Source organism: Anomaloglossus baeobatrachus, chromosome 2 (assembly GCF_048569485.1).
Source record: "Anomaloglossus baeobatrachus isolate aAnoBae1 chromosome 2, aAnoBae1.hap1, whole genome shotgun sequence".
Taxonomy (NCBI): Eukaryota; Metazoa; Chordata; class Amphibia; order Anura; family Aromobatidae; genus Anomaloglossus; species Anomaloglossus baeobatrachus.
The window spans coordinates 60750049-60777795 of record NC_134354.1 but is presented as its reverse complement, the minus strand read 5'-3'; the positions used below and the strand labels follow the sequence as shown (position 1 = coordinate 60777795).

Sequence of the window (27747 nt, the reverse complement as noted above, 5' to 3'; positions counted from 1 at the left end):
AGTGTATAGTGATCTGATTGGGGTTGTGGACCATCCTTAGCACCTGCTATGAGCCTTACAAGCCATTCGTCTTCCCATTAGTGATGAATAACAAGGGGACATCATCCACATAAGAAATAAATGGAAAAGAGTAACTGCAGGTTCAGACTACACATAGTTTGTTTGCAGTCTGTTACCATGGAGGCACAAAGATTTAAAAAACAACAAAAGCTAGAAAATTGTAGCCAATTCTATAATAACAATGATCTGCAAAGTTGCTCCATTACAGCAGTGTATTGAAAAAGTTATTCCCTACATATACTTCATTCACCTGGCGAGGTAAATACTTGCCAGAAAATCTTGGCCATATAAATTATGTCGTATTACCTTGATGTCTACTAAAAGATGAAAAAAAAATGTATAAAGGAGAAAAGAACATCTTAAAATTTTACTTCAAACAGAGCAACATCAAAATATCTTTGTATCTACTGTATATACTGGTTAAATAATGTAATATATATGTATATATGTTGCCTGCATTTTTTCTGACATTTACTTGTTGCCTGAAAGCAGTGCCTCAGGTAGCCTCAAAGGCACGCTCCGTGAGTAGAATTGCTCTCACACTACACTAATGTGTCCGTCAGTGTGACAGAGCGAAATGATCCATGAACATGGGCCATTCCTAAAGTGGATATTATCAACATCAGACTAAATTGCTGACATTTTAATGTAACAAGCCAAAAAAAAAAGCAAATGCACCTAGTAAAAGTAGCTGGAGGGCATTTACATAGGAACAGCGGAAATCTTCATATCAAAAGGCTTTTACCAACTTAGGCAAAACTAAAACAGAATCTGATGAGTCTGCTTTAAACTAGAGGTGAGCGGACCCATGGATATTCGGGTTTGCTGAATCCGCAATGACTGACAAAAAAGTTTGGTTCTGGAACCGAACTTGACTCGAACTTCATCCCAAGTCAATGGGAATGAAAAGTTCTGTGCTGTATAATTGTCATAGTAAGGACAAGGTGGCTTCAAAAGGAAGCTAAATGGGGGTAAAAGCTGGACAGTTATACGTTCCATGTTTTCTAGAGGATAACACTGTAGTCAGACTCTTTTCTGGGCCTGCTCATTAAGCTTCATGAATATTCACTGCTTCCCCAACCCACATTCTATGCTAGCAATCTGTGATTGATTGCAGACTGCTATTATACATGCCCCCCACCCTCTGTGTAGTTTTCTGTGATTGGTTGCAGACAAGTTTTCTGTATTGAGGTGTAAAAAGAAAAAAATGGTGTGGTACATATATTTAATAACCAGTGCAGCTAAAAGAGGACAACTACAGGCTGCAACTCCCAGTGGTCTGCTTTATCATGGCTGGTTATCAAAAATAGAAGGGATCTCAAGGCATTTTTTTTTAAATATGTAGATAAATATTAACCAGCCAAAGTAAAGCTGACTGCTAGAGGCTTGTATTATCAGGGTGGGAAAAGCCTTGGGTACTGGCCCCTCCCAGCCTGAAAATAGCAATCTACAGCTGGCCAGAATTGGCGCATTCACCAACTCTGACGCTTTACCCTCTGCACTCCGATTGCCCTGGTGCAGTGGCAGTCAGTGTAATATATTGGGATGATGACAGCTGTGAATTGCCAAAAATCATAGATGCCATTAAGCTCAAGGTTAGTAATGTGGAGGCGTCTATAAGACACACTCATTACTAACCATGTTAGTCAAAAGATATAAACACACAGAAAAATTATTTATCTAATATTTAAAGCTGAATGTGTGTGTGTGTGTGTGTGTCTGTCTATGTATGTATGTGTGTATCCGGGATTGGCATCTGCACCGTCGCAGCTACAGCCACAAAATTTTGCACACTCACACATCTGGACCCCGAGAGCGTCATAGGCTATGTTTTGAGGGGAAATTTTAACCCCGCACTTTACAGGTATTCACCAAAAAACCTGCCTCCATTAAAGTGAATGGAGCTGGGAGCCACAGTGCAGCCAGAACGTCAGAAGAATGCGCAGCCACGCCCTTATATGGAATCTTGGCGTGTCACAATGCAGCCAGGGAAAGAGACAGACACAGACAGGGAAAGAGGCAGACATAGACAGGGTAAGAGACAGATACAAGGAGACAGACACAGGGAAAGAGACAGAGGGAAAGAGGGAAAGAGACAGACAGGGAAAGAGAGGGAAAGAGACAGACAGGGAAAGAGAGGGAAAGAGACAGACAGGGAAAGAGACAGACAGGGAAAGTGACAGAGATAGATAGACAGACAGGGAAAGAGATAGACAGACAGGGAAAGAGATTGAGACAGACGGAGAAAGAGAGAGAGACAGTCAGAGACAGACAGGGAAAGAGACAGACAGACAAAGAGATAGAGAGAGAGAGAGAGAGAGAGAGAGAGATACAGAGGGGAGACAGACAGAGAATGGGAGAGAAACAGAGAGACAGTTACAATCCCGGGCGTTAATACATTCTATTTATACATTCTATCCCGGAAATGTTAATATATTCTATTTTGTTAACAACAGTTATTAACCCGGGCGAAGCCGGGTAGTACAGCTAGTATGAAATAAAAACACATGCATCCTCTAACTCCTTTTCTAACCCTGAAATCACCCCTGCAGGTCTGATGTAATCCACACAATGTCCCAAGATGATCCTGGCTCTGCTACATCTGGAGCCTGCAACCAATCACTACAGCCTCTGGGACACATTGATGTCAGCAGTGAGCATGGCTGTGAGAAGGGTCAATGTCAGTTAGTTCACAGGATGTCACAGTCGGGCTCCCACGGTACAAACTTTGACCTCCTGTGAACCCGCTGCTGGATTGCTGAACTGCCAGATTGAAGGACACAACAGCACAGCAGTCAGGAAATTTGGCAGTCAGTACACTGAAGTTCAAACACGGGGAATCACCGCTGCTCTCAGTGAACTCAGTTGAACCCGCTGCCAGATTGCAGTGCAGCTATGTCCCTCAATCTGACAGTTCATCAATCTGGCAGTGGGTTCACCGGCAGTCACAGTTGGTTCTGTGGGAGCCCGGATGTGACCTCTGTTGAACTTACTGATGTCACTGCTTCTCACAGCTGAGGCTTCCCTGCTGACGTCAGTGTGTCCCAGAGGCTGTAAAGATCAATAGCATTTTCCATTACTGCAGGCTCCAGATGTAGCAGAGCCGTGATCATCGTGGGATCATGTGTGGATTACGTCGGGCCTGCAGGGGTGTTTTGTGGGTTAAAAATGATTTTTCTGAGTGTTCATTTCTTTTGACTTACAGGGATATTAATAGATGTCTCTCCATAACAAACTAAGGGCTTGATGGTAGATGTGCTTTGTAACATTTTATAGGTGACCTTAAACCCATATATTACCTCAATTGCCACTGCATGATGGCAATCAGGATGAGCCAGGTAAAGCATGAAAATTGACGCATATAATGCATGCACCAATTCTAGGGCGGCTGCTGTGGGCTGCTATTTTCATCGATTATTGCAATACAATTTGGCATTCAGTGTAGCTCTGACAAAAGCATTTGGGATCATGCTCCTGGCTTGATACCAGATGCTGTCTATAGCTTATTGAGCAGGAGATCACCATCATAAGCTCAGGTCACCATGGCAAACATCGGGTCCTCATGATCACAATCACCAATCTGAGGGAAGAGGAGCAGAATTCCTCTCCCAGACCCCTAAAAGCTGCAATCAATATCAATCACAAAATTTAGGGAATTAAACAGCCAGTGATGGCATTGTGATCATCCATGGCTTTGACAGCCAGGGCTTTGCTGTCAGATAAGCTGAGTCCCCAGTGAAGATCACGTGTGCACAGCAACTTGGGTAGTCAAAGGTCGGGAAGTTCCCGACAAGCAGGACGTACCCAGTATGTCTAAGGTTGGGAAGGTGTTATAAAACAAATTTAGAAATCTTGCTATTTTCCTACTGGCCATGGGTCATTTTAGGATTGTAGTTCCTGTTCTTTTAGAAAGAGTTCACAGAAGTAGAACTTCTATACACCGGATCCACCATTCTGAATAGATGAAGTCACATCTGACCTTGCTATAGCGTCCTTCCCGGTGACCTTTATACATGCCCACCAAAAAGACTGCAAATGTGAACAGAGTGCTAGCTTATAAATACACAATTTATATAAAGTGAAAGCTACACACCAAATTCAGAGAAATATGAATAAGCATAACTGCTCTATAATACATAAAGAAATGCAAAACGTAATTAGCCATATGAAAAATTGGAAAAATTGAAAATGTGACATTACATGACTGCTAAGGATTATTTGAAAAAAAGAAATATTTTGCTAATGTATTGGTCAATTCATTACTGCCCGATAACCACTTCATGGTAATCTGTTTTTTATCGGGCCCCTAACCAAATGTTACCTCTATGTGTGGATAAAGCCTCCTTGTGTATGGGAAGCCAGGGACCTGGCTATATAGGAAAATGAATATACATGACTGAAGGGCGGGACTGGGTTCCCAGACAAAAAAAAACTGCATAACAATCAAAAAGACTGCTGGAACACCATTGCAAATGTGAATAGGGTGCTAGCTAAAAATACACAATTTATATAAAGTGAAAGCTGCACCAAGTCCCGCCCTTCAGCCATGTTTATTCAATTTCCTATATAGCCAGGTCCCTGACTTCCCATACACAAGCAGGTTTTAACCATGCAGAGGTAACATTTGGTTAGGGACACGATAAATAAGAGATTACCGTGAAGTGGTTATCGGGCAGTAATTAATTGATCAATACATTAGCAAAATATCTCTTTTTTTCAAATAATCCTTAGCAGTCACGCAATGTCACATTTTCAATCTTTTCATTTTTTCATATGGATAATTGTATTTTTTATTTCTTTATGTATTATAGAGCAATTATGCTTATTCATATTTCTCTGAATTTGGTGTGCAGCTTTCACTTTGCTCATACCTATTATTTGCATCAGTAGAAAATATAGGGCTGGAGTTGGTCTCTTGCTGCTAATGCACATGTGTATTTTCTCAAAGAACAGGAAGTTAAAGTCTAAAAAATCCCCAGTGGTCAGTGTGAGAATTGCAAAATTTCTATTTTTTTTTATTGTAAATTAAGATTGTAATATGGAGAAAAAACTTTGCCGAATAAGGTTAAATAATGCATTTAAAACATAAAACATGATTTAAAAAAAGGTCATTTTCTGATGACACTGTCCCTTTAAGATTATTTTTTGTAAGCACCTTGAAAAGTTAAAATAATCTCGTATGAGAATTATGCTGATTTTTTGACACCTTTTTCTGTAAAAGAAAACTGATTCTTCGTAAAACAATACAGACATTTTCAACTATATAACAGATGAATTTCTCTCGCTTTCAAACTTCTCACTTACTTAACTGCTGAATCTTTCAAAAGGACTGCACCTTGTACAAGACAATGGAAAAATATATGAAATAAGGATTTATGAGGCTTTTTGAGGCATGAGACACTTACAGAATTGGGAATGCTGTACTGAGTGGTGTAGACAAGTTTTTTATATGAAACCAAACTGCAAAAAAATTTGGTACAAGCCCAGAGGACAAAACGAAAATATAAGAATAAAGAAATACATGGTAAGCCCCGGTGAAATGAGCAATATACTTTTCTCTATTTTGAAATAAAGTAAATGCACTTGTTTCTTTCAGACAAATTTACGCTATGAACTCCCTTGACTGCCCTAAACCAGGATTCTGTGCTCTTTGTATTTCTATTTTTTATCCTTTGGTTTTCCACTGCGTATTAGTGTTTCTCCTTAAAGCACCACTCCAGTATTTTTCTATTTCCCCGTTGGAGTGGCGCTTTAAATCTAAAGGGTGCTTTACACACTGCGACATCGCCAGTGATTGCTAGCGATGTCGCGAGCGATAGCACCCGCCCCCGTCGTTTGTGCGATATGTGGTGATCGCTGCCGTAGCGAACAATATCGCTACGGCAGCGTCACACGCACATACCTGTTAAGCAACATCGCTGTTGCTGCCAAACAATCCCTCCTTCAAGGGTGAGGTGCGTTCGGCGTCACAGCGGTGTCACAAAACAGCCACCCAATAGAAGAGGAGGGGAGGAGATGAGCGGCCGGAACATGTCGCCCACCTCCTTCCTTCCTCCTTTCCGGTGGATGCAGGTAGGATGATGTTCATTGTTCCTGCGGTGTCATACACAGTGATGTGTGGTGCCACAGGAATGACGAACAACCTGCGGCATGCACCACCAACGATATTATGAAAAGGAGCGACGTGTCAACAATCAACGATTTTTGACATTTTTGCGATCATTGAATGTCGCTCCTTTTAGTCACACACAACGATATCGCTAACAACACCGGATGTGCGTCACGAACACCGTGACCCCGACGATATATTGTTAGCGATATCGTTGTGTGTAAAGTACCCTTTAGTCACCTGCCCCTGTCTTCTAGTTAGGGCCGTTTCACACAACCGGCATTTCGCTGGATTGACGGATCCGGCACACTCCAGTACAGTATGATACAGTACAATGGCAGCGCAACAAGCTCCGGTCACATGCTCCGGTCACATGACAGCATGTGACCGGGGGTTGCCGAGATGCCATTGTACTGTATTAAACTGTACTGGAGTGTGCCGGATCCGTCAATATGGCAAAATGCCGGATGTTTGAAATGGCCCTTACCTGTGATGTAACTTCTGACTTCCGGCCAGTTAGAAGTTACGGGCATAATGGCGCTGGTGGACTGAAAAACAATGAAGCTACTGGAAGGTGAGTATAAGACCCGGGGGCAGGTAACTTACATTTAAAGTGCCACTCTAGTTCTGAAAAAAACCCCGCTCAAGTGGTACTTTCATTTGTAAGGCATGTAAATTAGTCTTACAGATGAATATCAGATCTAATAAATACATGCTTATCCTACATCTATTTTATATATCTAGTAGAAAGAAAAGAGGAAAGCAGCGCTCCAAAAATAGTGCAAATTATAATTATTTTATTTGCATACTGGTGACGTTTCAGTTCCTAGTGTGAACCTGCTCGAGCCTTGAGAAAAATTCACACTATGAACTGAAAAGTTGCCATATGGGTCATTAAAGAGAATTCTAATTTCCTGCTTCAATTTTTTTTATTTCTGCTATTCAGGTTATTCTTATGTTTCAGAAGTTTTGCACCTCTATTTCTTTTTTCCGATGTACAACACATGCTGCTTTTTCAATCTATCTAGTAATCTGTTTGTCTGTCTTTTTCTCACTCCGTTCATCTGTCTGTCCAGCTATCTATGTATGCAACTAGCTTTCTATCTATCTATCTATCTATCTATCTATCTATCCATCCATCTATTCAGTCATCCATCCATCCATCTATCTATCCATCCATCTATCTATCTATCTATCTATCTATCTATCTATCTATCTATCTATCTATCTATCTATCTATCCATCCATCCGTTTATTCAGTCATCCATCCATCCATCTGTCCAACCATCTATCTATCTATCTATCTATCCATCCATCCGTCTATTCAGTCATCCATCCATCCATCTTTCCATCCATCTATCTATCCATCTTTCCATCATCTATCCATTCATCCATCTATCTATCTATCTATCTATCCTTCATCCATCCATCCATCTATCCATCTGTCTATTCAGTCATCCATCCATATTTCCATCTGTCTATCCATCCATCTTTCATCCATCTATCCATCCATTCATCCATCCATCTATTCAGCCATCCATCCTCCATCTTTCCATTAATCTATCCATTTATCCATTCATCGATCCATACATCTATCAATCTGTCTCTTGAATCATCCATGCATCTTTCCACCATCCATCCATCCATCCAATCATCCATTCAACTTTCCATCCATCCATCTATCCATTTTTTCATCCATTTATCTATTCATCCATCCATCCATCCATGCATCCATCCATCCATCCATCTATCCATCCATTTATCCATCTATGCAACCATCCATGCATCTATCCATTTTTCCATCCATCTTTGCATCTTTCCATCCATCCATCCATCCATCCATCCTTGTATTTACCTATTTGTTAACCCTCTAAAATAATTATCATATTCTATATATTGTAGGAGATTAATATTAATACATGTCTGAGCAGTGGGCCTGTATATCCACAGTGAAACAAATTATAACTAAGATTTTCATTGTGATATTACTCATCTGAAATGGATTTATTAGACCACGTGTTGGCTGTAAAATGTCAGCCTTCTATACAGGAGCTTGGGATTCCTCCCTTACAATATGCTGCATTTCTGCAATACACTGTATGAAGAAGAGGTAAAAGCCTTTTGTATGGTTGTGTTGTACAAGTAGTTATTGTCTCGTCTCTACACCCATCAGACTAATTACTGAGCCCTTTATGATCCAGAGCTTCATTCTACATTAAGGTTCTGTACCTGACGCCTCTGAGTGCTGGGATTACTTTACAGACACTAGAAACATCTATTGTCTAGAAAGAGTCAAGCATCTGTATTAGTTCTTCTAGGAATTTGTGAGAATGGGCTTAAATACAGTTGTGTAGTCAATTCATGGTAAAGTAGATTTATCGCATTCACTGACCTTCCATAGTTGTGTTCCTAGAAAATCAATAGTGGATTCAAGTGCTGAAAAGGCCGTTCAATTTATTGTACTAATTCATTCTGTTCAGTGCTAATTACCATCTGACACGTGTGGCCAGTTTAATTCACTACACAAAGTTTTGTTTTTTGATAGTTTTCAACAAGAATAAGTAGTAGAGATGTTTTGAAAATGCGTGGTGAGGATGCCGCCCAGCTAACGTTTTCGCGGACATTTGTTTGTGATGGATAAATTGCATCCATTGCATTGCAATCTTTGGTACTTTCAGGCTGCTCCTGACTGTAACACCTGCCTGGAACCACAAACTCAGACTGGCAGGAACGGACAGGCTAGAAGAAAGCCGCTCACAAAGCAGGACCCGAAAAACCCTGAAACCCTTTAACCCCTATACAGGGATTTGGAATTACACAGAGCCCCAGTGATCACTACCTGTGGAAGGCTGCAGTCCGATGAGAGTAGTAGTCAGGCAGGGTCAAACCAGGAAATGCAGAACAGGGACAAAATCAGGCAGGCAAGGACGTAATCAGAAAAACAGGCAAAAGTCAAATCCGGATCTGGTAGTGAGGTACAAAAACGGCAGGCAGGAGAGTGGTCAAAACAGGCAGAGGTAAAAACACATGAATCACAATAAAGAACAGAGCGGGATGGGAACCAAGAAGCAAGATTACAGAACTATGTCTGGCAGTGACCAACAGACAGGAGGGACAATTAAAAGGGTGTGGTGTCTTCCCATTGGCTGTAGCTAAATGGTGTAACTTCAGCTGGAAGACACATATCACCTACAGTCAGCCAGTGGTACTGCAGGTCCCAGGGAAACCCAGCTTAGTGGATGAGTGGATGATCGGAGCCTGCACCTACCAGAGCCATGTAGTTAAAGATGGTTGACCTCAGGGAGATCAACATCCAACACCGCGGAGACACCATCACGTGTTTCTCAATGCAGTGACACTAGAACAAGGCTCCCTGGGAAAATATGCAATACAAAAATACTGCGGAGACACCATCACATGTTTCTCAACGCTGGCAGGAAACTAGCCAGGTCTTTCACCGGGAAGGAACAATCACGGGAGGGGCAGTCTCCAGTCAAGGAAACCGCCTATACCAATCATGGTATCCATCCACAGACAGCTGTTTCGGGGTATTTGCCCCTCATCAGTGTGGAGTAGGAAACTGGCTAGTGGGAGCAATGCCTAGTAGAAGACTACATAGGTAAAGATGGTTGATCTCACGGAGATCAACATCCAACACCACGGAGACACCATCATGTGTTTCTCAAAGGAGTGACACTAGAACAAGGCCCCCTGGAAAATATGCAATGCAAGAATGCCGTGGAGACACCATCACATGTTTCTGTGGATGTTGATTTCCCCGAGGTTAACCATCTTTACCTATGTAGACTTCTACTAGGCATTGCTCCCACTAGCCAGTTTCCTACTCCACACTGATGAGGGCAAATTGTTCCTTCCCGGTGAAAGACCTGGCTAGTTTCCTACCAGCATTGAGAAACATGTGATGGTGTCTCCACGGCATTCTTGTATTGCATATTTTCCCAGGGGACTTTGTTCTAGAGTCACTGCGTTGAGAAACACGTGATGGTGTCTCCACGGTGTTGGATGTTGATCTCCCCGAGGTCAACCATCTTTACCTATGTAGACTTCTACTAGGCATTGCTCCCAATAGTCAGTTTCCTACTCCACACTGATGAGGGGCAAATACCCTGAAACAGCTGTCTGTGGATGGATACCATGTTTGGTATAGGCGGTTTCCTTGACTGGAGACTGCCCTTCCCGTGGTTGTTCCTTCCCGGTGAAAGACCTGGCTAGTTTCCTGCCAGCGTTGAGACACATGTGATGGTGTCTCCGCGGCATTCTTGTATTGCATATTTTCCCAGGGGGCCTTGTTCTAGTGTCACTGCGTTGAGAAACACGTGATGGTGTCTCCGTGATGTTGGATGTTGATTTCCCCGAGGTCAACCATCTTTACCAGAGCCATGGGCACTGACTCCTCTCCTATCACCAGCACTATCCTCAGCGGGAACACGGCGCCGCCTGGAGATCGAAGCAGAAGTCGCAGGAGTGGACTCTGATGGAGACGTGACACTGATGTCCCAATGTCATGGAACATGCGAGGGTGCTGTGCAGGCATGTGGAAAGTCATAAAGTGCGGCGATCATTTCTCCCATGCCTGAATAAAAACTGCTCAAGTGCCAGGATGCTGAGAAGTCAGGCACAGCCAGTTAGGACTGATGACTTCAAAGTACGTGGTGGAGTGTCAGAAGATGCGTTAAAAATTGTACAGGTGGCAGTAAGTAGCGGAGGAACAGGAGGGTAAAGGATGAGTATGAGGAGTTTTTAATTTTTACATATTATGTTTATTATGCTCTGGGGTCCAGAACATAATATGGAGATTACATTTGCAGAGATTATCTCAGGATTAACAAGCACTATAAGACAAATCTGAATTTTGCTTGATCCAATCATCTCTAGATATGGTCCTAAAATTATTGCATAGTAGACTCTCTATATATGTTATGTGTATTTAAGGTTCTTGTTCACTTACCCCAATCCCAGTTGATGACATATATTATTAGAGACTTCTTCAGTCCAGAGATCTGCACAAGCTGTATGCCATTTGGCCTGAACTTTGATCTGAACCAGTCCATTGGTGGTACTGTTAGAGAGTTGTACTAGACGAGAAGAGAACAACGAGACTGTCAATCCGCTCCAAGCGTTACCTAAGTATTACTTTAAATATTGTACTAAAGTTGTTTCTACAGATGTGTTATAATAGGAAAATACTCAGTTATGGGTGCATTTTAAAAATCGACATTTCTTCTCAACATTTTTCTTTGCTAATAGTAAAATGTACTCATTCACCTTTAGTATATTTTTAAATTTGTCCTTTAAGAGGTTGTCCTTTTTTTGAAAAACAACTCTGTTTTTTGGGCACAGTTTGATTTATTAAAAAATAAACTATGCTTTACCAACCATCCCCGGGCCAAGCACTGAGACTCCACAACTGTTCTTGGTTTTTGATATTGGCTGCAGCGCTGACGTCAAGTCAACAAAGAAGAAGCCGATTACCAATCTCAGTGACCCTTCTCATGTAGTGAAAATGCTGTCTCAGAGCCAATGATATTACTAATTGGCCACCACACTGTCGACATGACATCAGTGCTGCAGCCAATATCAGACTCTGCACTGGACCTGGGGATGGTGAGTAAAGCATGTTATATTTTTATAACAAACTGCACCTGGTGACTGGAATTTTCTAAAATGGAACAATCCCTTTAGGGGCTATCTATAGTGTAATACCCATTTTTGGGGCGGCCTTTTTGGGATGGCTTCTTGGCGTTTATGATGGTTTGTAAAAAGAGCAAAACCTTACTTATCATCTACAATGAATAGAATTCTCTTGACTGCAAATACTGGGAGATAAAATGATCAGGCATGTTGGATTTTGACATGTCTAAAGGGGGTGTTACACGCAGCGATATCGCTAGCGATATTGCTGGTGAAAGCACCCACTCCCGTTGTTTGTGTCACGGGCAAATCGCTGCCCGTGGTGCACAATATCGTTAGGAGCCGTCACATGGACTTACCTGCCTTGCGACGTTGCTGTTGCTGATGAACCGCCTCTTTTCTAAGGGGGAGGTTTGTGTGGCGTTACAACGGTGTCACTAAGCGGCCGCCCAATCGATGCGGAGGGGCGGAGATGAGTGGGACGTTACATCCCGCCCACCTCCTTCCTTCCGCATTGCCGGTGGCCGCAGGTAAGCTGTAGTTCGTCGTTCCCGAGGTGTCACACGTAGCGATGTTTGCTGCCTCGGGAACGAGGAATAACCTGCAAGCTCAACATTCAACGATATTTTGAAAAGGAACAACATGTCAATGATGGACGATAAAGTGAGTATTTTCCATCATTAACAGTCGCTCCTTACTGTCACATGCAACGACGTCGCTAACGATGCCGGATGTGCGTCATGGAATCCGTGACCCCGGCGATATATCGTTAAATACGTCGTTGCGTGTAACGGGGCCTTAATATTTTTTCTGACAGTTGATGACAAAGGTGTCTGGCAGGTACTTATTCCATTTTTCAATTAAATAACTCTATTTGAGGATACCAATAATGAAGGCTAATGAAGTGATTGGCTGGCTTTAGATAGGCATTTGGACCCTTGTGTATTGGGCCCTTTTGCAACAACACTCCATGATATAGCACTGAACAGACAATCTTACCACATCTTGCTTCATCAGAGCCATCTGGACAGTCTGAGTGCCGATCACAGACGCTGCTCAATAAGATACACTCCCCAGTGTTACACTGGAAAGAGGATGCATTACAGGGCTCTGAAAAAGAAATAGAAATCTATTTATCTCACAAGCCATTTAAAAAAACCTTAAAGTGAATTGTACAATTGTTAAAATGGCAATTATGTGATAGATAATCACACAAACTTATTATTAACAGCTATTTTTAGCAAGCTTTTACAACATTAGTAATCGGAACCTCAACAGTGAGACTGAATGTCTCGTCAATGTCACTCCTAACTCTATTACTCATCAATGCAGGTCCTAGTCTTACCCATCATCTCCGCTAATTGCACTTCCAGTCTAACAGATAATATTGTATGGAGCCATGCAGGATCTTCTGTATCGATAACTTGTAGCACTTTCATTCTCCAAACTTTTTTTTAGTTCAGCTTATCAGCTACAATTAAGTTTAATTTCACGAAAGATACAAGTTTATATTTACTCAGAATTTATTGACATTTTTATAGTTTCAGAGTTCCATAGCTTTTACATTTCCATTATCCTTTTTTTTACTTTTTTATTTTCTATTGTATTAAATTTAAGTACAGAGTAGTATTGCGTAGTGAAGGAAATAATTATTTGATCCCTTGCCGATTTTGTAAGTTTGCCCACTGACAAAGACATGAACAGTCTATAATTTTAAGGGTAGGTTCATTTTAACAGTGAGAGATAGAATATCCAAAATAAAATCCAGAAAATCACATTGTATAAATTATATACAGTATATTTATTTGCATTTTGCAGAGAGAAATTAGTATTTGATCCCCTACCAACCATTAAAGGCCCTGTTACATGCAACAACATTGTTAACAAGATGTCATTGGGGGTCATGGAATTCGTGACGCACATGCGGCCTCGTTAGCAACGTCGTTGCGTGTGACACACACGAGCGACGGCTAACGATGCAAAATACTCACCAAATCATTGATTGTTGACACGTCGTCCATTTCCCAAATATCGTTGCTCATGCTGGATGCAGGTTATTTGTCGTTCCTAAGGCAGCACACATCTCTACGTGTGACACCCCAGGAACAACAAACAACATCGTAAGTGCGTCCTCCGGCAACGAGGTGGGCATGACGTTCATGTGGCTGCTCTCCGCCCCTCTGCTTCTATTGGACGCCTGCCGCGTGACGTCGCTGTGACGCCTCACGAACCACCACCTTAGAAAAGAGGCTGTTTGCCAGCCACAGCGACGTCGTTAGGAAGGTATGTGTGACAGGTACTAGCGATTTTGTCTGCCACGGGCAGCGATTTTCCCGTGACGCACAAACGACGGGGGCGGGTGCTTTCACGAGCGACATCGCTAGCGATGTCGCTGCGTGTAAAGAGCCTTTAAGAGTTCCGGCTTCTACAGACCAGTTAGACGCTCCTAATCAACTCATTACCTGCATTACAGACAACTGTCTTAAATTGTCACCTGTATAAAAGACTCCTCTCCACAGACTCAATTAATCATCAGACTGTAACCTCTACGACATGGGCAAGACCAAAGAGCTTTCTAAGGATGTCAGGGATGAGATCATAGACCTGCACAAGGCTGGAATGTGATATAAAACCATAAGTAAGATGCTTGGTGAGAAGGAGACAACTGTTTGTGCAATAGTAAGAAAATGGAAGAAATACAAAATAAGTGTCAATCAACATCGATGTGGGGCACCATACAAAATCTTACATCGTGGGGTATTCAGAATCATGAGGAAGGTGAGAGATAAGCCTTAACCTACATGGGGGAACCTGATAATAATCTCAAGGCAGCTGGGACCACTGTCACCAAGAAAACCATTGGTAACACATTATGCCGTAATGGCTCAAAATCCTGCAAGTTCCACAAAGTCCTACTGCTCAAGAAGGCACATGTGCAGACACATGTGCAGGCCCCTAAAAGAATTAATATTAGTGAGATTTTATGTGATTTACCAACACAAAGTAGGTAGTGTTTGTAAAATGTAAAGGAAATGATACATGGTTTTCTAAATATTTAAAAAAATATAAATCTCAAATTTGTGCCATGCATTTGAATTCAGTCCCAATTTATTCAATACTTTGTAAGACCACCTTTCACTGCAATTACTGCTGCATGTCTTTTGGTATATGTCTCCACCAGCTTTGCACATTTAGATGCTGACCTTTTGCAAGTTTTGAAATTCATTCTCAATGGGACTTACAGTAAGTCTGGACTGAGACTGGGTCATTCACACACATGAATATACTTTGCGCTACCCATTGCAGCTCAGGCAGAATTGTTGAGGGTCGTTGTTCTGCTGGAGAGTGAACCTATGCCCCAGTCTCAAGTCTTTTGCAGCCTCTAGCAAGTTTTCTTTAGGATTGCCCTGTATTCAGCTCCATCCATCTTAACATTTACTTTGACCAGCTTCACTGTCTGTGCTGAAGAAAAGTCTCCCCACAGCATGACGCTGCCCCCAGCATGTGTGGCAGTTGAGAAAGTGTTTTTTGGGCAATGTGTAGATTTGTTTTCTGTTAGCCCACAATGTTCTTCTTTGATCTCATCTGGGACTTTTTATGACTTGCTTTCAAAAATGTCTTTCTTCTTGACACGCTTCCATAAAGCCCATAATTGTGGAGTACACGACTAGTGGTTGTTCTTTGGATAGATTCTCCCACCTGGATTTCTGCAGCTGCTTCAGAGTGACCATGGGCCTCATGGCTGCCTTTCAGATTAGTGCTCTGCTTGCTTGAAATGTCAGTTTAGATGGACAGCCATGTTTTGGTAGGTTTTAAAATGTGCCATACTCCCTCTATTTTTGGATGACTGATTGAACAATGCTCTGTGAGATGTTCAGAGATTGGACTATTTTTATTTTTAATAACCTAATCCTGCTTTATGCTTCTCCACAACTTTATCCCTGACCTGTCTCGTGTGTTCGTTGGCTTTCATGATGCTGTTTGATCTCTATTGTTCTCAAACAAACCTCTGAGGCCTTCACAGAACTGCTGTTGTTATACTGAGAATAAATTACACATAGGTGGACTCAGTTTACTAATTAGCAATTTAGTAATCACATTTTCTTACTTGCTTTCTTCTTTCTTATTGTTATTACCCGACTTCTTCATTTCCTATCTCTTTTATTTTTCTTTCTTTACTTTTTTCCTATTATTCCTACTTCTCTCTATTCTCTACTCTTTTTATCTTCTTGTACTCATTTCTTCCTTACTTATCCTGCCTTCTTTTCCTCCTACCTTGCTCCTACCTTCTATTATCTACATTCCTTTATTGTTTGCCTTCAATCTCTAATCCATCCTTTCTTTCCTTCATTCTCTAATGCATCCTTCCTTCATTCTCTAATCCATCCTTCCTTCCTTCCTTCATTCCTTCCTTCATTCTCTAATCCATCCTTCCATCATTCTCTAATCCATCCTTCCTTCCTTCATTCTCTAATCCATCCTTCCTTTATTCTCTAATCCATCCTTCCTTCCTTCATTCTCTAATCCATCCTTCCTTCATTCTCTAATCCATCCTTCCTTCATTCTCTAATCCATCCTTCCTTCCTTCATTCTCTAATCCATCCTTCCTTCATTCTCTAATCCATCCTTCCTTCATTCTCTAATCCATCCATCATTCATTCATTCTCTAATCCATCCTTCCTTCCTTCATTCTCTAATCCATCCTTCCTTCCTCTATCCTTGCTCCTTCCTTCATAGCTGAACAATAGAATATAGAATTTCCTGAACTATTGGGATACATGATAGTCAGACATTTGAATTTTTGTTACATAATTAGATTTATTTTACAATTTTATTTGTTTTATTGAATTTTGTTTTTGTTCTTCCTTCTCCTTGCTTTCTTTTCTGCCTTCATTTTAACCTTCCTTCCTTCTTCCTTCCTTTCTTCCCTCCTTCCTTCCTTCCTTTCTTCCCTCCTTCCTTCCTTCTTTTGTTGCATCGTTACCTTGCAGCAATTTTATTCTCCAAACTTTTCTTAGATGAGTTTCTCAGCATCAATTCAATTTCATTTCACAATAGGTGCAAGTCTAAATTTGCCCAGAAATGATTGACATTTTTCACACTTCTAGAGTTTTATAACTCGCTGAACGCATTTAACATTTTAGGTAAAATGTTGATTTTTTTTGGCCTTTTCTTTTTTACTCTGCTATTTTGAACTTTAGTCCAGAGTGAGCACTGCAGCATGCCTCATTAAAAAGAGGATTATAAAACACGGCCATAAAATGGCCAGAATATTCTTTAGATTTAATTTCTTTTCTTTTTTCATTTTTAACCTTTTTTCTTTCTTTTGCTTTCTTTCTTTCCTTTTTAACCCTTTATTTTTGTAATATTTGTTTCCCTTTTATAACCCTTTCATTTTGTTATCTATTTGTGTTCCTCATTTAGATCTTTATTTTCTTTCATTCCTTTTTTCTTTCTTTCTCTCTTCCTTCTTTTATCATTAATTTTATCATTTTATTCTTTTATAATTTCTTTTTTTTCTTTTCTTTTTCTGTTTTTGGTTTTTAATCAATTTTTTTCTTTTCATTCTTTCTTTACTTTTTAACTCTTTAATTTTGAAATAAATTATTTTTCCCTTTTATAACCCTAATCCATTCTTTTTTTTCCTCCTTTAAACCTTTCTTTCTTTCTCTTTTTCTCTCTTCCTTTCTTTTTCTGTCTTCTTTTATCATTAATTTTATCCTTTTTTTCTTTTATACTTTCTTTTATCTTTTCTTTCTCTGTTTTTGGTTCTTTTTTTAATTCATTTTTCCTTTGTTTCTTTCTTTCTTTCTTTCTTTCTTTCTTTCTCTTTCTTTCCCTTTTAACCCTTTAATTTTGCAATTATTTCTATTTTCATTTTATAATCCTTTCATTTTGTAATCCTTTATTTTTTTCTTCCTTTATTTTTTTCTTTGTATCTTTCGTTCTTTCTTCCCTTCTTTCTTTCTTTCTCTTTCTTTTGTACTTTCTTTTATCTTTTCTTTCTCTGTTTTTGTTATTTTTATCCATTTTTTTCTTTCTGTCTTTTTCTTTCTTTCTATCTGTCTTGCTTTCTTTCTTTCTATCTGTCTTGCTCTTTCTTTCTCTTTCTTTCTCTTTCTTTCTTTCTCTTTCTTTCTTTCTATCTTTTTATCTATCTCAGTAGAAATACTATGTGCATGCTGTACAAAGGCAGCTTTACTCTATTTTTCTATACATATATCCTATATTTTTTTCTTTCCATACATCATTACCAAACATAATCATCCTCCTATTGATAATCATTTCTGCTATCCGGCCACCGTTGCTGATGATATATGAAGCAGAAAGAATAAGCTTGACTTTTCTCAGCTACATTAACTACAAAGGAGCTGAAACAGCACAAAAGAAAGCATCTTTTGGCTGAACAAAGTAAATGCATTTCAGAAAAGAGAGGAGGACAAATTAAGGAAATATATAGTCACGCAACACCTAATATGTCTTCTTGAAAAGAATATATCTCTAGAGGGACACATTTGTTTCAGCCTGAGTAGATTGCTACATTAAAAATGCCTAAGCATGAAAAGGCAAATTACTTCACCCATTGTGCAGAAATGAACTTTAAAATTGTTTAATTTCATTTTATTCTTCTATCTCTTTCTGTACTTGGCAATGCCGAAGAAAATATAATATAGCAAGCGAAGCACTGCACGTGTAGACCTTACACCTGCACACAATCATGGCGGAAAGGTACTAGAGGAGCAGGTAGAGGTTTTCCCAATGCTTGATATTGACTATTTGCATTACATTCAAATATTTAGTTATTATTATTATAATTATTATTATTATTATTATTCTACAAAGACCTCTGTAATTATTTCAACTAAGATCTTCTTCACTATTCTGTGATTTAAATGGAAAGCACATGGATGCAAAACAAATGGTATTCACGTGCTGTCTATTTTTTGTGAGGACTCTTTCATTAGACTGGACGAGTTTGGTCCAGTGGGTCATCGCTCCAATTCGTTTTTTGAGGTCTGTCAAAATTTGGACTTTAAAAAGACTCATGTATTATTAAAATGGATGTGTGAATAGACCGATAGGCTTATTGAAATTTAAGGGCAAAGTCATAGTAGTATCTATCTATCTATCTATCTATCTATCCAACAGTAGTATCTATCTATCTATCCATCCATCAACCTAATAGTAGTATCTATTTATCTATGTATCAATCCATTTATTCAACAATTCAATAGTAGTATCTATCTATCTATCCAATATTAATATCTATCTATCTATTTATCTATCCGTCCAATAGTACTATCATCTATATATCTATCTATCTATCCATCCATCCATCCATCCATTTATCCATCCAGCAGTAGTATCTATCTATCCATCCATTCAGATATCTATCTATCTATCTATCTATCTATCTATCTATCTATCTACTATCCATCTAATAGTAGTATCAATCTACTGTAGCTATCTATCTAAACTACACCTGATGAAGGCTTTTGTTAGCTGAAACGCGTTGTCCGTAATTGTCCGTTTTTTATTGAACCCTTAATAAACTCTTGTTCTTGAAGTTGTTGCAAACTTGCACTGATAATCCATTTATCCTCCGGAAGCGCCGAAAGGGATTTTGTCTTTACTCCATAACCCGGGCATTTTATTTGACCATGGGTCTGCTCACCATCTGTACCTGACGCTACTTCCTGGCTTACCGACCACTGGCTAGCACATGACCCTGGCTTCTCTTGCTCCTCTGTACTGACGTGACCTCCTGGCTTATGACACTTGGCTTGATCAACTACTCTGAAGCCCACTACTAGTGACCACTAGCGGGCAAGCACCTCCCTACACCTAGGAACTCTACATCATTCCAGTGTACCTATGCCCCCTGGTGGTGAGCGTTACAGCTTGCCCCTGTTGTGATTTGCATTTAAGAAGAGCAGCTTGAATTGATTTTCTTTTTGTGGTCTGAATGTTTTGCAGTAGTGATATTTTTCGTAGACTTTGACCAAATAATAGAGAAAGTGTTTTTTCCTGAAGAAATGTGGACAAGTGTCAACCACGAAGAAGAAGCTGGTCACCCGCCAACAATTGATGACAACACTGAGCATGCAGGTGAACTAATTCTATTGAATAGACGAGTGATAGTGGAGTATGTTTCCTAAATGAAGCCTTTCTAATTTCGAGATTCACGTCTAATTCATAGCTCGCAGCTCAGCCTAACATATTTTTGAATGAGGCAATATAAAAACTTGTTGACAAATGGACAAAGTATAATGAAAAGGAGGTAGGTTATTTCAACAAATAATGCATTTGTGCTTTATTAAAGTCGAAAAAAATATATTATATGCCCATAGTGCGTATCATTTTTGACCCACTTTCATGCAATCATTAAAGTACACAGTCTCTAATACTACATTATGACTGTAGTGACCACTTTAGGAAAAGTCTGTGGTTGCCTTATGCTCTCCCTTGGGTCAACAACAGAAAGCTACATCAGGGTTCTGTACATGAAAATTGATTATTGTTGCCGTTTTCACATATAGTTTTAGCTGTTAGATCTCCCAGTGAATTTAATTATAAAACTTAAAAAAAACATTAGAACTGCAAAGAGCTGTAAATGAAAACTGCATTACCCATTAATGATGAATAACGTGCTGTGCCCGTCAAATGCTGTCTCCCTGTCATTGATGCGAGCTCGCATGCAGAGCCCGCATCTTTCCCAGCAGATGAATGCTGAATCATTCATTCTACATCTGCCTCTAACAGCAATCAAGTTTTGACTGTGGAATTTAGTGCTAGTGAAGAGAAACCGGGTGTATGCCGCGCTGGCACCAGAATGTCCAGATGTTGAGTATTTTAAAGTTCTTTTATTCAGGCTGATGCGTTTCAGAAGCTCAGCCTCCTTCCTCAGGACAATCAAGATTGTCAAAAAGAAGTAGTGAGCATGACTCAAAAGGGTACTTTAAACGCTGCGACATCGCTAACGATTGCTAGCGGTGTCGAGCGAGATAGCTCCCACCCCCGTCGCTTGTTCGACATTTGGTGCTTGCTGCCATACCAAACATTATCGCTATGGCAGTGTCACACGCACATACCTGTGCAGCAACGTCTCTGTGACCGCCGAATAATCCCCCCTTCAAGGGGGAGGTGCGTTCGGCGTCATAGCAACGTCCCTGCGGCGTCACTAAGCGGCCGGCCAATAGAAGCGGAGGGGCGGAGATGAGCGGGACGTAACATCCCGCCCACCTCCTTCCTTCCTCATGTTCGTCGCTCCCGCGGTGTCACACATAGCGATGTGTGGTGCCGCAGGAACGACGAACAACATCATACCGGTGGCAGCAGTGATATTAAGGAAATGAACGATGTGTCAACGATCACCGTTTTGGAACGAATTTGCGATTGTTGATCAACGCTCATTAGTGTTACACGCTGCGATGTGGCTACCGGCGCCGGATGTGCGTCACTAATGACGTGACCCCGACGATATATCGGTAGCGATGTTGCAGCGTGTAAAGTGCCCCAAACTCTGGGATCATGCTCACTGAGCCGAAATCCAGTGTCGTACATGATGGCAGCAGAGAGGTGGGTGAGATCATACTGTGACGCTGCATATTCATTAGCATGCTAGCACACCCACAGGGTTGTACTAACATGCTAATGGAGCAGACTAGCCAAGGAACTAACGCCCAGGGGACTAGTCCACTCACTGATTAGCATAAAAGCGTAAAAGATCTTTAGAAATACTTTTTCTAAAAATCCCTTTATCTATGCTAGTGTATATAGGGACGGTTAGGCAAAGATTAGCAATATGCACCCAGAACTGCTCGTGGATTGACACCCATGCCTGCCTGTGCAACTCAGAAGCCCTAGAGAAACCACTGTGTAGAGTGTCAGAGTCTTTGGTGTGAACAGTGTCAGATACCGCCATGACACTGCGAGTTTTGAGCTAAACACTGTGTAACACTAGATGTGAAAATCTCGTATAGACATATTCTAAAAACACTTGCTGCAGTAGTAACAAGTAAAAGTGAAACTATTAACTTTGGGAGGCTGAACACAAATGCAAGTCACTATTTTCAGATTTTTATCTTTAAAATATTTAAAAAACCATGTATTATTTCTCTTTTTCCTTTACACTTTGCAAATATCTACTACTTAGCATTGGTATATCACATAAAATCCTAATAAAATACAATTAGGTTTTTGGGCATAATATGAAAAAATGTGGAGTTCACAGAACATGAATATTATTGCAAGGCAATGTAACTACAGTGCCTGGCAAAAGTATTGGGCCCCCTTGAAATTTTCAACCTTTTCCTACATTTCAGGCTTCATACATAAAGATAAAAATGTTAATGTTATGGTGAAGAATCAACAACAAGTGGACACAATTGTGAAGTTGAACAAAATTTATTGCCATGCCTATTTTAAACTTATTTAAAAAAAAAATAACTGAAAAGTGGGGCGTGCAATATTATTCGTCCCCTTTACCTTTAGTGCAGCAAACTCACTCCAGAAGTTGATTGAGGATCTCTGAATGATCCAATGTTGTCCTAAATGACTAATGATGATAAATATAAGCCACCTGTGTGTAATCAAGTCTCCATATAAATGCCCCTGCTCTGTGATAGTCACAGTGTTCTGTTTAAAGCGCAGAGAGCATCAGGAAGACCAAGGAACACAACAAGCAGGTCCGTGATACTGTTGTGGAGACGTTTATAGCCGGATTTGGTTATAAAATAATTTCCAAAACTTTAAAACTTGCAAGAAGCACCGTGCAAGCGATCATATTGAAATGGAAGGAGTATCATACCACTGGAAATCTACCAAGACCCGGCCGTCCATCCAAACTTTCATCTCAAACAAGGAGAAGACTGATCAGAGATGCAGCCAAGAAGCCCATGATCACTCTGGATGAACTGCAGAGATCTACAGCTGAGGTGGGAGAGTCTGTCCATAGGACAACAATCAGTCGTACACTGCACAAATGTGCCCTTTATGGAAGAATGGCAAGAAGAAAGCCATTTCTCAAAGATATCCATAAAAATTGTTGTTTAAAGTTTGCCACAAGCCACCTTAGAGACACACCAAACATGTGGAAGAAGGTGCTCTGGTCAGATGAAACCAAAATCAAACTATTTGGGCACAATACCAAACAATATGTTTGGCGTAAAAGCAACACAGCTCATCACCCTGAACACACCATCCCCACTGTCAAACATGGTTGTGGCAGCATCATGGTTTGGGCCTGCTTTTCTTCAGTAGGGACAGGGAAGATGGTTTAAATTGATGGGCAGATGGATGGACCCAAATACAGGACCATTCTTGAAGAAAACCTGTTGGGGTCTGCAAAAGACCAGAGACTGGGACGGAGATTTGTCTTCGAAGAAGACAATGATCCAAAACATTAAGCAAAATCTACAATGGAATGGTTCACAAATAAACATATCCAGGTGTTGGAATGGCCAAGTCTAGTCTAGACCTGAACCCAATCGAGAATCTGTGGAAAGAGCTGAAAACTGCTGTTCACAAACGCTCTCCATCCATCCTCACTCAGCTCCAGCTGTTTGCAAAGGAAGAATGGGCAAGAATTTCATTCTCTCGAGGTGCAAAACTGATAGACACATACCCCAAGCGACTGCAGCTGTAATCACAGCAAAAGGAGGCCCTACAAAGTATTAACTTAAAGGGGATGAATAATATTGCACTCCCCAATTTTCAGTTATTTATTTTTTTAAAAAGTTTAAAAGTAAGCAATAAATTTCGTTCAACTTCACAATTGTGTCCCACTTGTTGTTGATTCTTCACTATAACATTAAAATTTGTATCTTTTGAAACAAAACAATTCCAGTTCAGTTAAGTTTGATGGTCGCCGAGCATGGACAGCACGCTTCAAATAATCCCACAGATTTTCAATGATATTCAGGTCTGGGGGCTGGGATGGCCATTCCAGAACATTGTAATTGTTCCTCTGCATGAATGCCTGAGTAGATTTGGAGCGGTGTTTTGGATCATTGTCTTGCTGAAATATCCATCCCCTGTGTAACTTCAACTTCGTCATTGATTCTTGCACATTATTGTCAAAAATCTGCTGATACTGAGTTGAATCCATGCGACCCTTAACGATGCCGGCATTGGCCACACAACCCCAAAGCATGATGGAACCTCCACCAAATTTTACTGTGGGTAGCAAGTGCTTTTCTTAGAATGCCGTGTTTTTTTGTCTCCATGCATAACACCTTTTTGTATGACCAAACAACTCAATCTTTGTTTCATCAGTCCACAGGACCTTCTTCTAAAATAAAACTGGCTTGTCCAAATGTGCTTTTGCATACGTCAGGCAACTCTGTTTGTGGCGTGCTTGCAGAAATGTTTTTCTTTCGCATCACTCTCCCATACAGCTTCTCCTTGTGCAACGTGCGCTGTATTGTTGACCGATGCACATTGACACCATCTGCAGCAAGATGAAGCTGCAGGTCTTTGGAGGTGGTCTGTGGATTGTCCTTGACTGTTCTCACCATTCTTCTTCTCTGCCTTTCTGATATTTTTCTTGGCCTGCCACTTCTGGGCTTAACAAGAACGATACCTGTGTTCTTCCATTTCCTTACTATGTTCCTCACAGTGGAAACTGACAGTTTAAATCTCTGAGACAACTTTCTGTATCCTTCCCCTGAACAACTATGTTGAATAATCTTTGTTTTCAGATCATTTGAGAGTTGTTTTGAGGAGCCCATGATGCCACTCTTCATAGGAGATTCAAATAGGAGAACAACTTGCAAGTGGCCACCTTAAATACCTTTTCTCATGATTGGATACACCTGCCTATGAAGTTCAAAGCTCAATGAGGTTACAAAACCAATTTAGTGCTTTAGTAAGTCAGTAAAAAGTAGTTAGGAGTTTTCAAATCAAGAAATTGATAAGGGTGCCCATACTTTTGCGCCGGTCAAATTTTGTTTAAATGCGGATTGCACATTTTCTGTTAGTACAATAAACCTCATTTCAATGCAGAAATATTTCTCAGTCCATTAGTTATTAGATATATGAAACTGAAATAGCTGTTGCAAAACCCCAAATTGTTATAAAGAAAAAAGGTTAACATTAATAGGGGTGCCCAAACTTTTTCATATAAGTGTACTTTCACAAATCACTGTATTATTCACGATTCACAATGGATAATGGTCACAGTTTACACTCTTCCCTGCCTGCACAATCACCTCTACAAAGATAATAGAGTTGCCCATAACATGGAGTCATCTCCAGTCTACTGACTCCTATTGTCTATGTAGCTCCTGAAAAACATAACTATAACTGCTATTAACAGCAGTTCTATCAGTATGGTAACCATTATAATCATGAGCAAAAAATAAATAAATCAACAATTACAAAATAAATATAAATTAGAAAAAAATGCATAAACATCTGGTTTTAAATTGTAAAGTGGTACAATCTCATTAATGAAGTTTCTCAGGCTGAGAAATTATTTAGGAAAAGAGTATATCTTGTAGAATCCTATCAGTGTGTAACATACTTAATGTTAAGATTCAGCTCTGTTCACCAATTTGACTGGTTGTCATGTGACTCAAGTATGCAAATTATTTTCATGTTCTTTGAGATGAGCAAAAGAGGATTGAGTGGGAACTACTTATTTTTCCAAGCCACTTTGATATAATGTTATAAAACAAGGCTTCTCACCAATACCTTGTGTTGCCAATAGTGCCTGTGAGTGGCATTATTGCGGTCCGCTCATCTCCTTCTACTTACCCCCAGGCTCCATGATCTCTGATATCCGATGATGTCAGAGTGACTGGGCTGTTGGTGGCGTTTCACCCCTTTTCACAGCCCAGCATTGCTCCTGCTTGCGGTGCTCTGCAGTGAAGGAAAGAGCAGGGAGATGCTGAGCTTTGACGCTGGGCTATGACCAGCAGTGAAATGCTACCCACAGCTCAGTCACTCAGGAAGACTGGGGCCAGGCTCGGTAGTGTCAGGTCAACTGGTAGTTGATGTGACCTCACCAAACATCAGAGGTCACGGAGCACTGCTGGATCACGAAAACGGGATGAGTGGAGCACAGTAGCGCCACTCAAAGGCACTATTGGCAACACAAGGTATTTGAGAGAAGCCTTAGTTCTCAACATTATATTGATGTAGCTTGGAAAAATAAGTAGCGAACCACCTCTTTAACCAAAAATATGTAAATCGTATACTTGCAGTTATATGAAGAATGCTTAAAATGGCAAAGACGAATAGTAAAAGTGTAGTTTGAGATTGGAGATTAAGATTATTGAGATTAAGAGCATGTAGCTCGAAACGCGTACTCCTCTGTCATCCCATCCCGTCTTTATGGGGATGTTTTATACCTTGTGGATATGATCCAATTTTACTATGAAAATTGAATAAATAAAAGAAGCAAATTTTATTACATTTCCTGGACACGAGTGCTGGATTTTTTTCTTTTTCCTGGAGTTTCTTGGCCGGGCCGGCCTTCCCGTGCACCTGTCCTTCATTGGAGTCTCCATGTGATCTCGGTGAGCTGATTCTACCTTTCTGTTTCTCTGAATAGTAAAAGTGTGTATTTTACCTATTATGGCTCATGGACATGGCTATAGATTCTGTTATTAGAGAGAATTTGGCTGATTATACAAATGACATTCTGATCAGAATTGATCTGAGTGTCAGCATAGTGTTATTTGAGTACCTCGGATGAGAGAATCGGACCACACTGTGAGGAGAAGAGGGAGAACAACATTTTTCCATCTTCTCCATTCTGTGAGTTCACAGAAATAGGACTGCACTTAGATGTCATCCGAGTGCAGTCGGATGTTTCCCATGCACTCTCCTAATTGTATGGCTGTTCGGCAATGTCTGAGGAAAATATCTGATATGTGCAGGGCCCCACAGACTAACATTGATCCGAGCGTGTTCCAATATGTCGTTGGATTGCAGTCAGATTGCAAACACGGCTGTCTGCAATCTGACCATTTATCAACCCTTATGTGTTGTCAAGCTACATTGCTTGTTGAATCTTTGCCGTAGCCCGGGAAGCCCAGTGTAAGCTCAGGTCTCTTCAGTACAGTATATGCTCTATTGCGTAACGTTTATCTTGTATTGTCAACTGGAAACACACCATTTCACATAGCCAATTAACTATAATTGCAGTTCAATGCTGAAGAGCTTAACTTAATTTGTAAGGTGACTTCATTGGATTATAATTTGGAATCATTACTGATCATAAGTAAAGTTCCACTCCATAAATCAATATAAATAAATTGCACAATAGAGTATAAAATTAATGCTATATTTATTACTTTATGTAATTAGGAAGGCTGCCACCATGGAAATGTTAGAGATGCTGACATTTTTTTAAAGATATGTAAACATCCCTTGTCTGCATTACTTGGTGATGCAAACTTGGCATAAAAACCTTTCTTCAAGCTTTGGTTATACCAGTTCCTGAGAACAATTGAAATTCATTCCAGACTTCAATAAAGACATTTTGAGATGTACAATTAAAGGGGGCTTTACACACAGCGACATCACTAGTGAGCGTACCCGCCCCCGTCGTTTGTGCGTCACAGGCAAATCGCTGACCGTGGGGCACAATATCGTTAGGAGTCGTCACACGGACTTACCTGCCTAGCGACGTCGCTGTAGCTGGCGAACTGCCTCCTTTCTGAGGGGGCGGTTCGTGCGGCGTCACAGCGGCGTTACAGCGGCGTCACTTAGCAGCCGCCCAATAGAATAGGAGGGGCGGAGATGAGCGGCCGTAACATCCCGCCCACCTCCTTCCTTCCTCATTTCCGGCGGCCGCAGGTAAGCTGTAGTTCATCATTCCCGAAGTGTCACACGTAGCGATGTGTGCTGCCTTGGGAACGACAAACAACCTGCGTACTCAACAATCAACAATTTTTTGAAAATGAACGACGTGTCAA

The 27747-nt window shown here is 40.5% G+C and overlaps 1 protein-coding gene across 1 annotated transcript in view; it reads right to left on the bottom strand.

The window, feature by feature from the left end:
• The window catches only part of TMPRSS15 (transmembrane serine protease 15), a 447907-nt gene that overhangs the window by 115449 nt on the left and 304711 nt on the right, over positions 1–27747 (bottom strand). The window contains exons 17-18 of the mRNA XM_075333062.1: positions 12821–12931; positions 11139–11265 (exon numbers count right to left, since the gene is read on the bottom strand). Coding sequence (XP_075189177.1) covers positions 11139–11265; positions 12821–12931 — 238 coding nt within the window. The remainder of the gene's footprint in view (positions 1–11138; positions 11266–12820; positions 12932–27747) is intronic.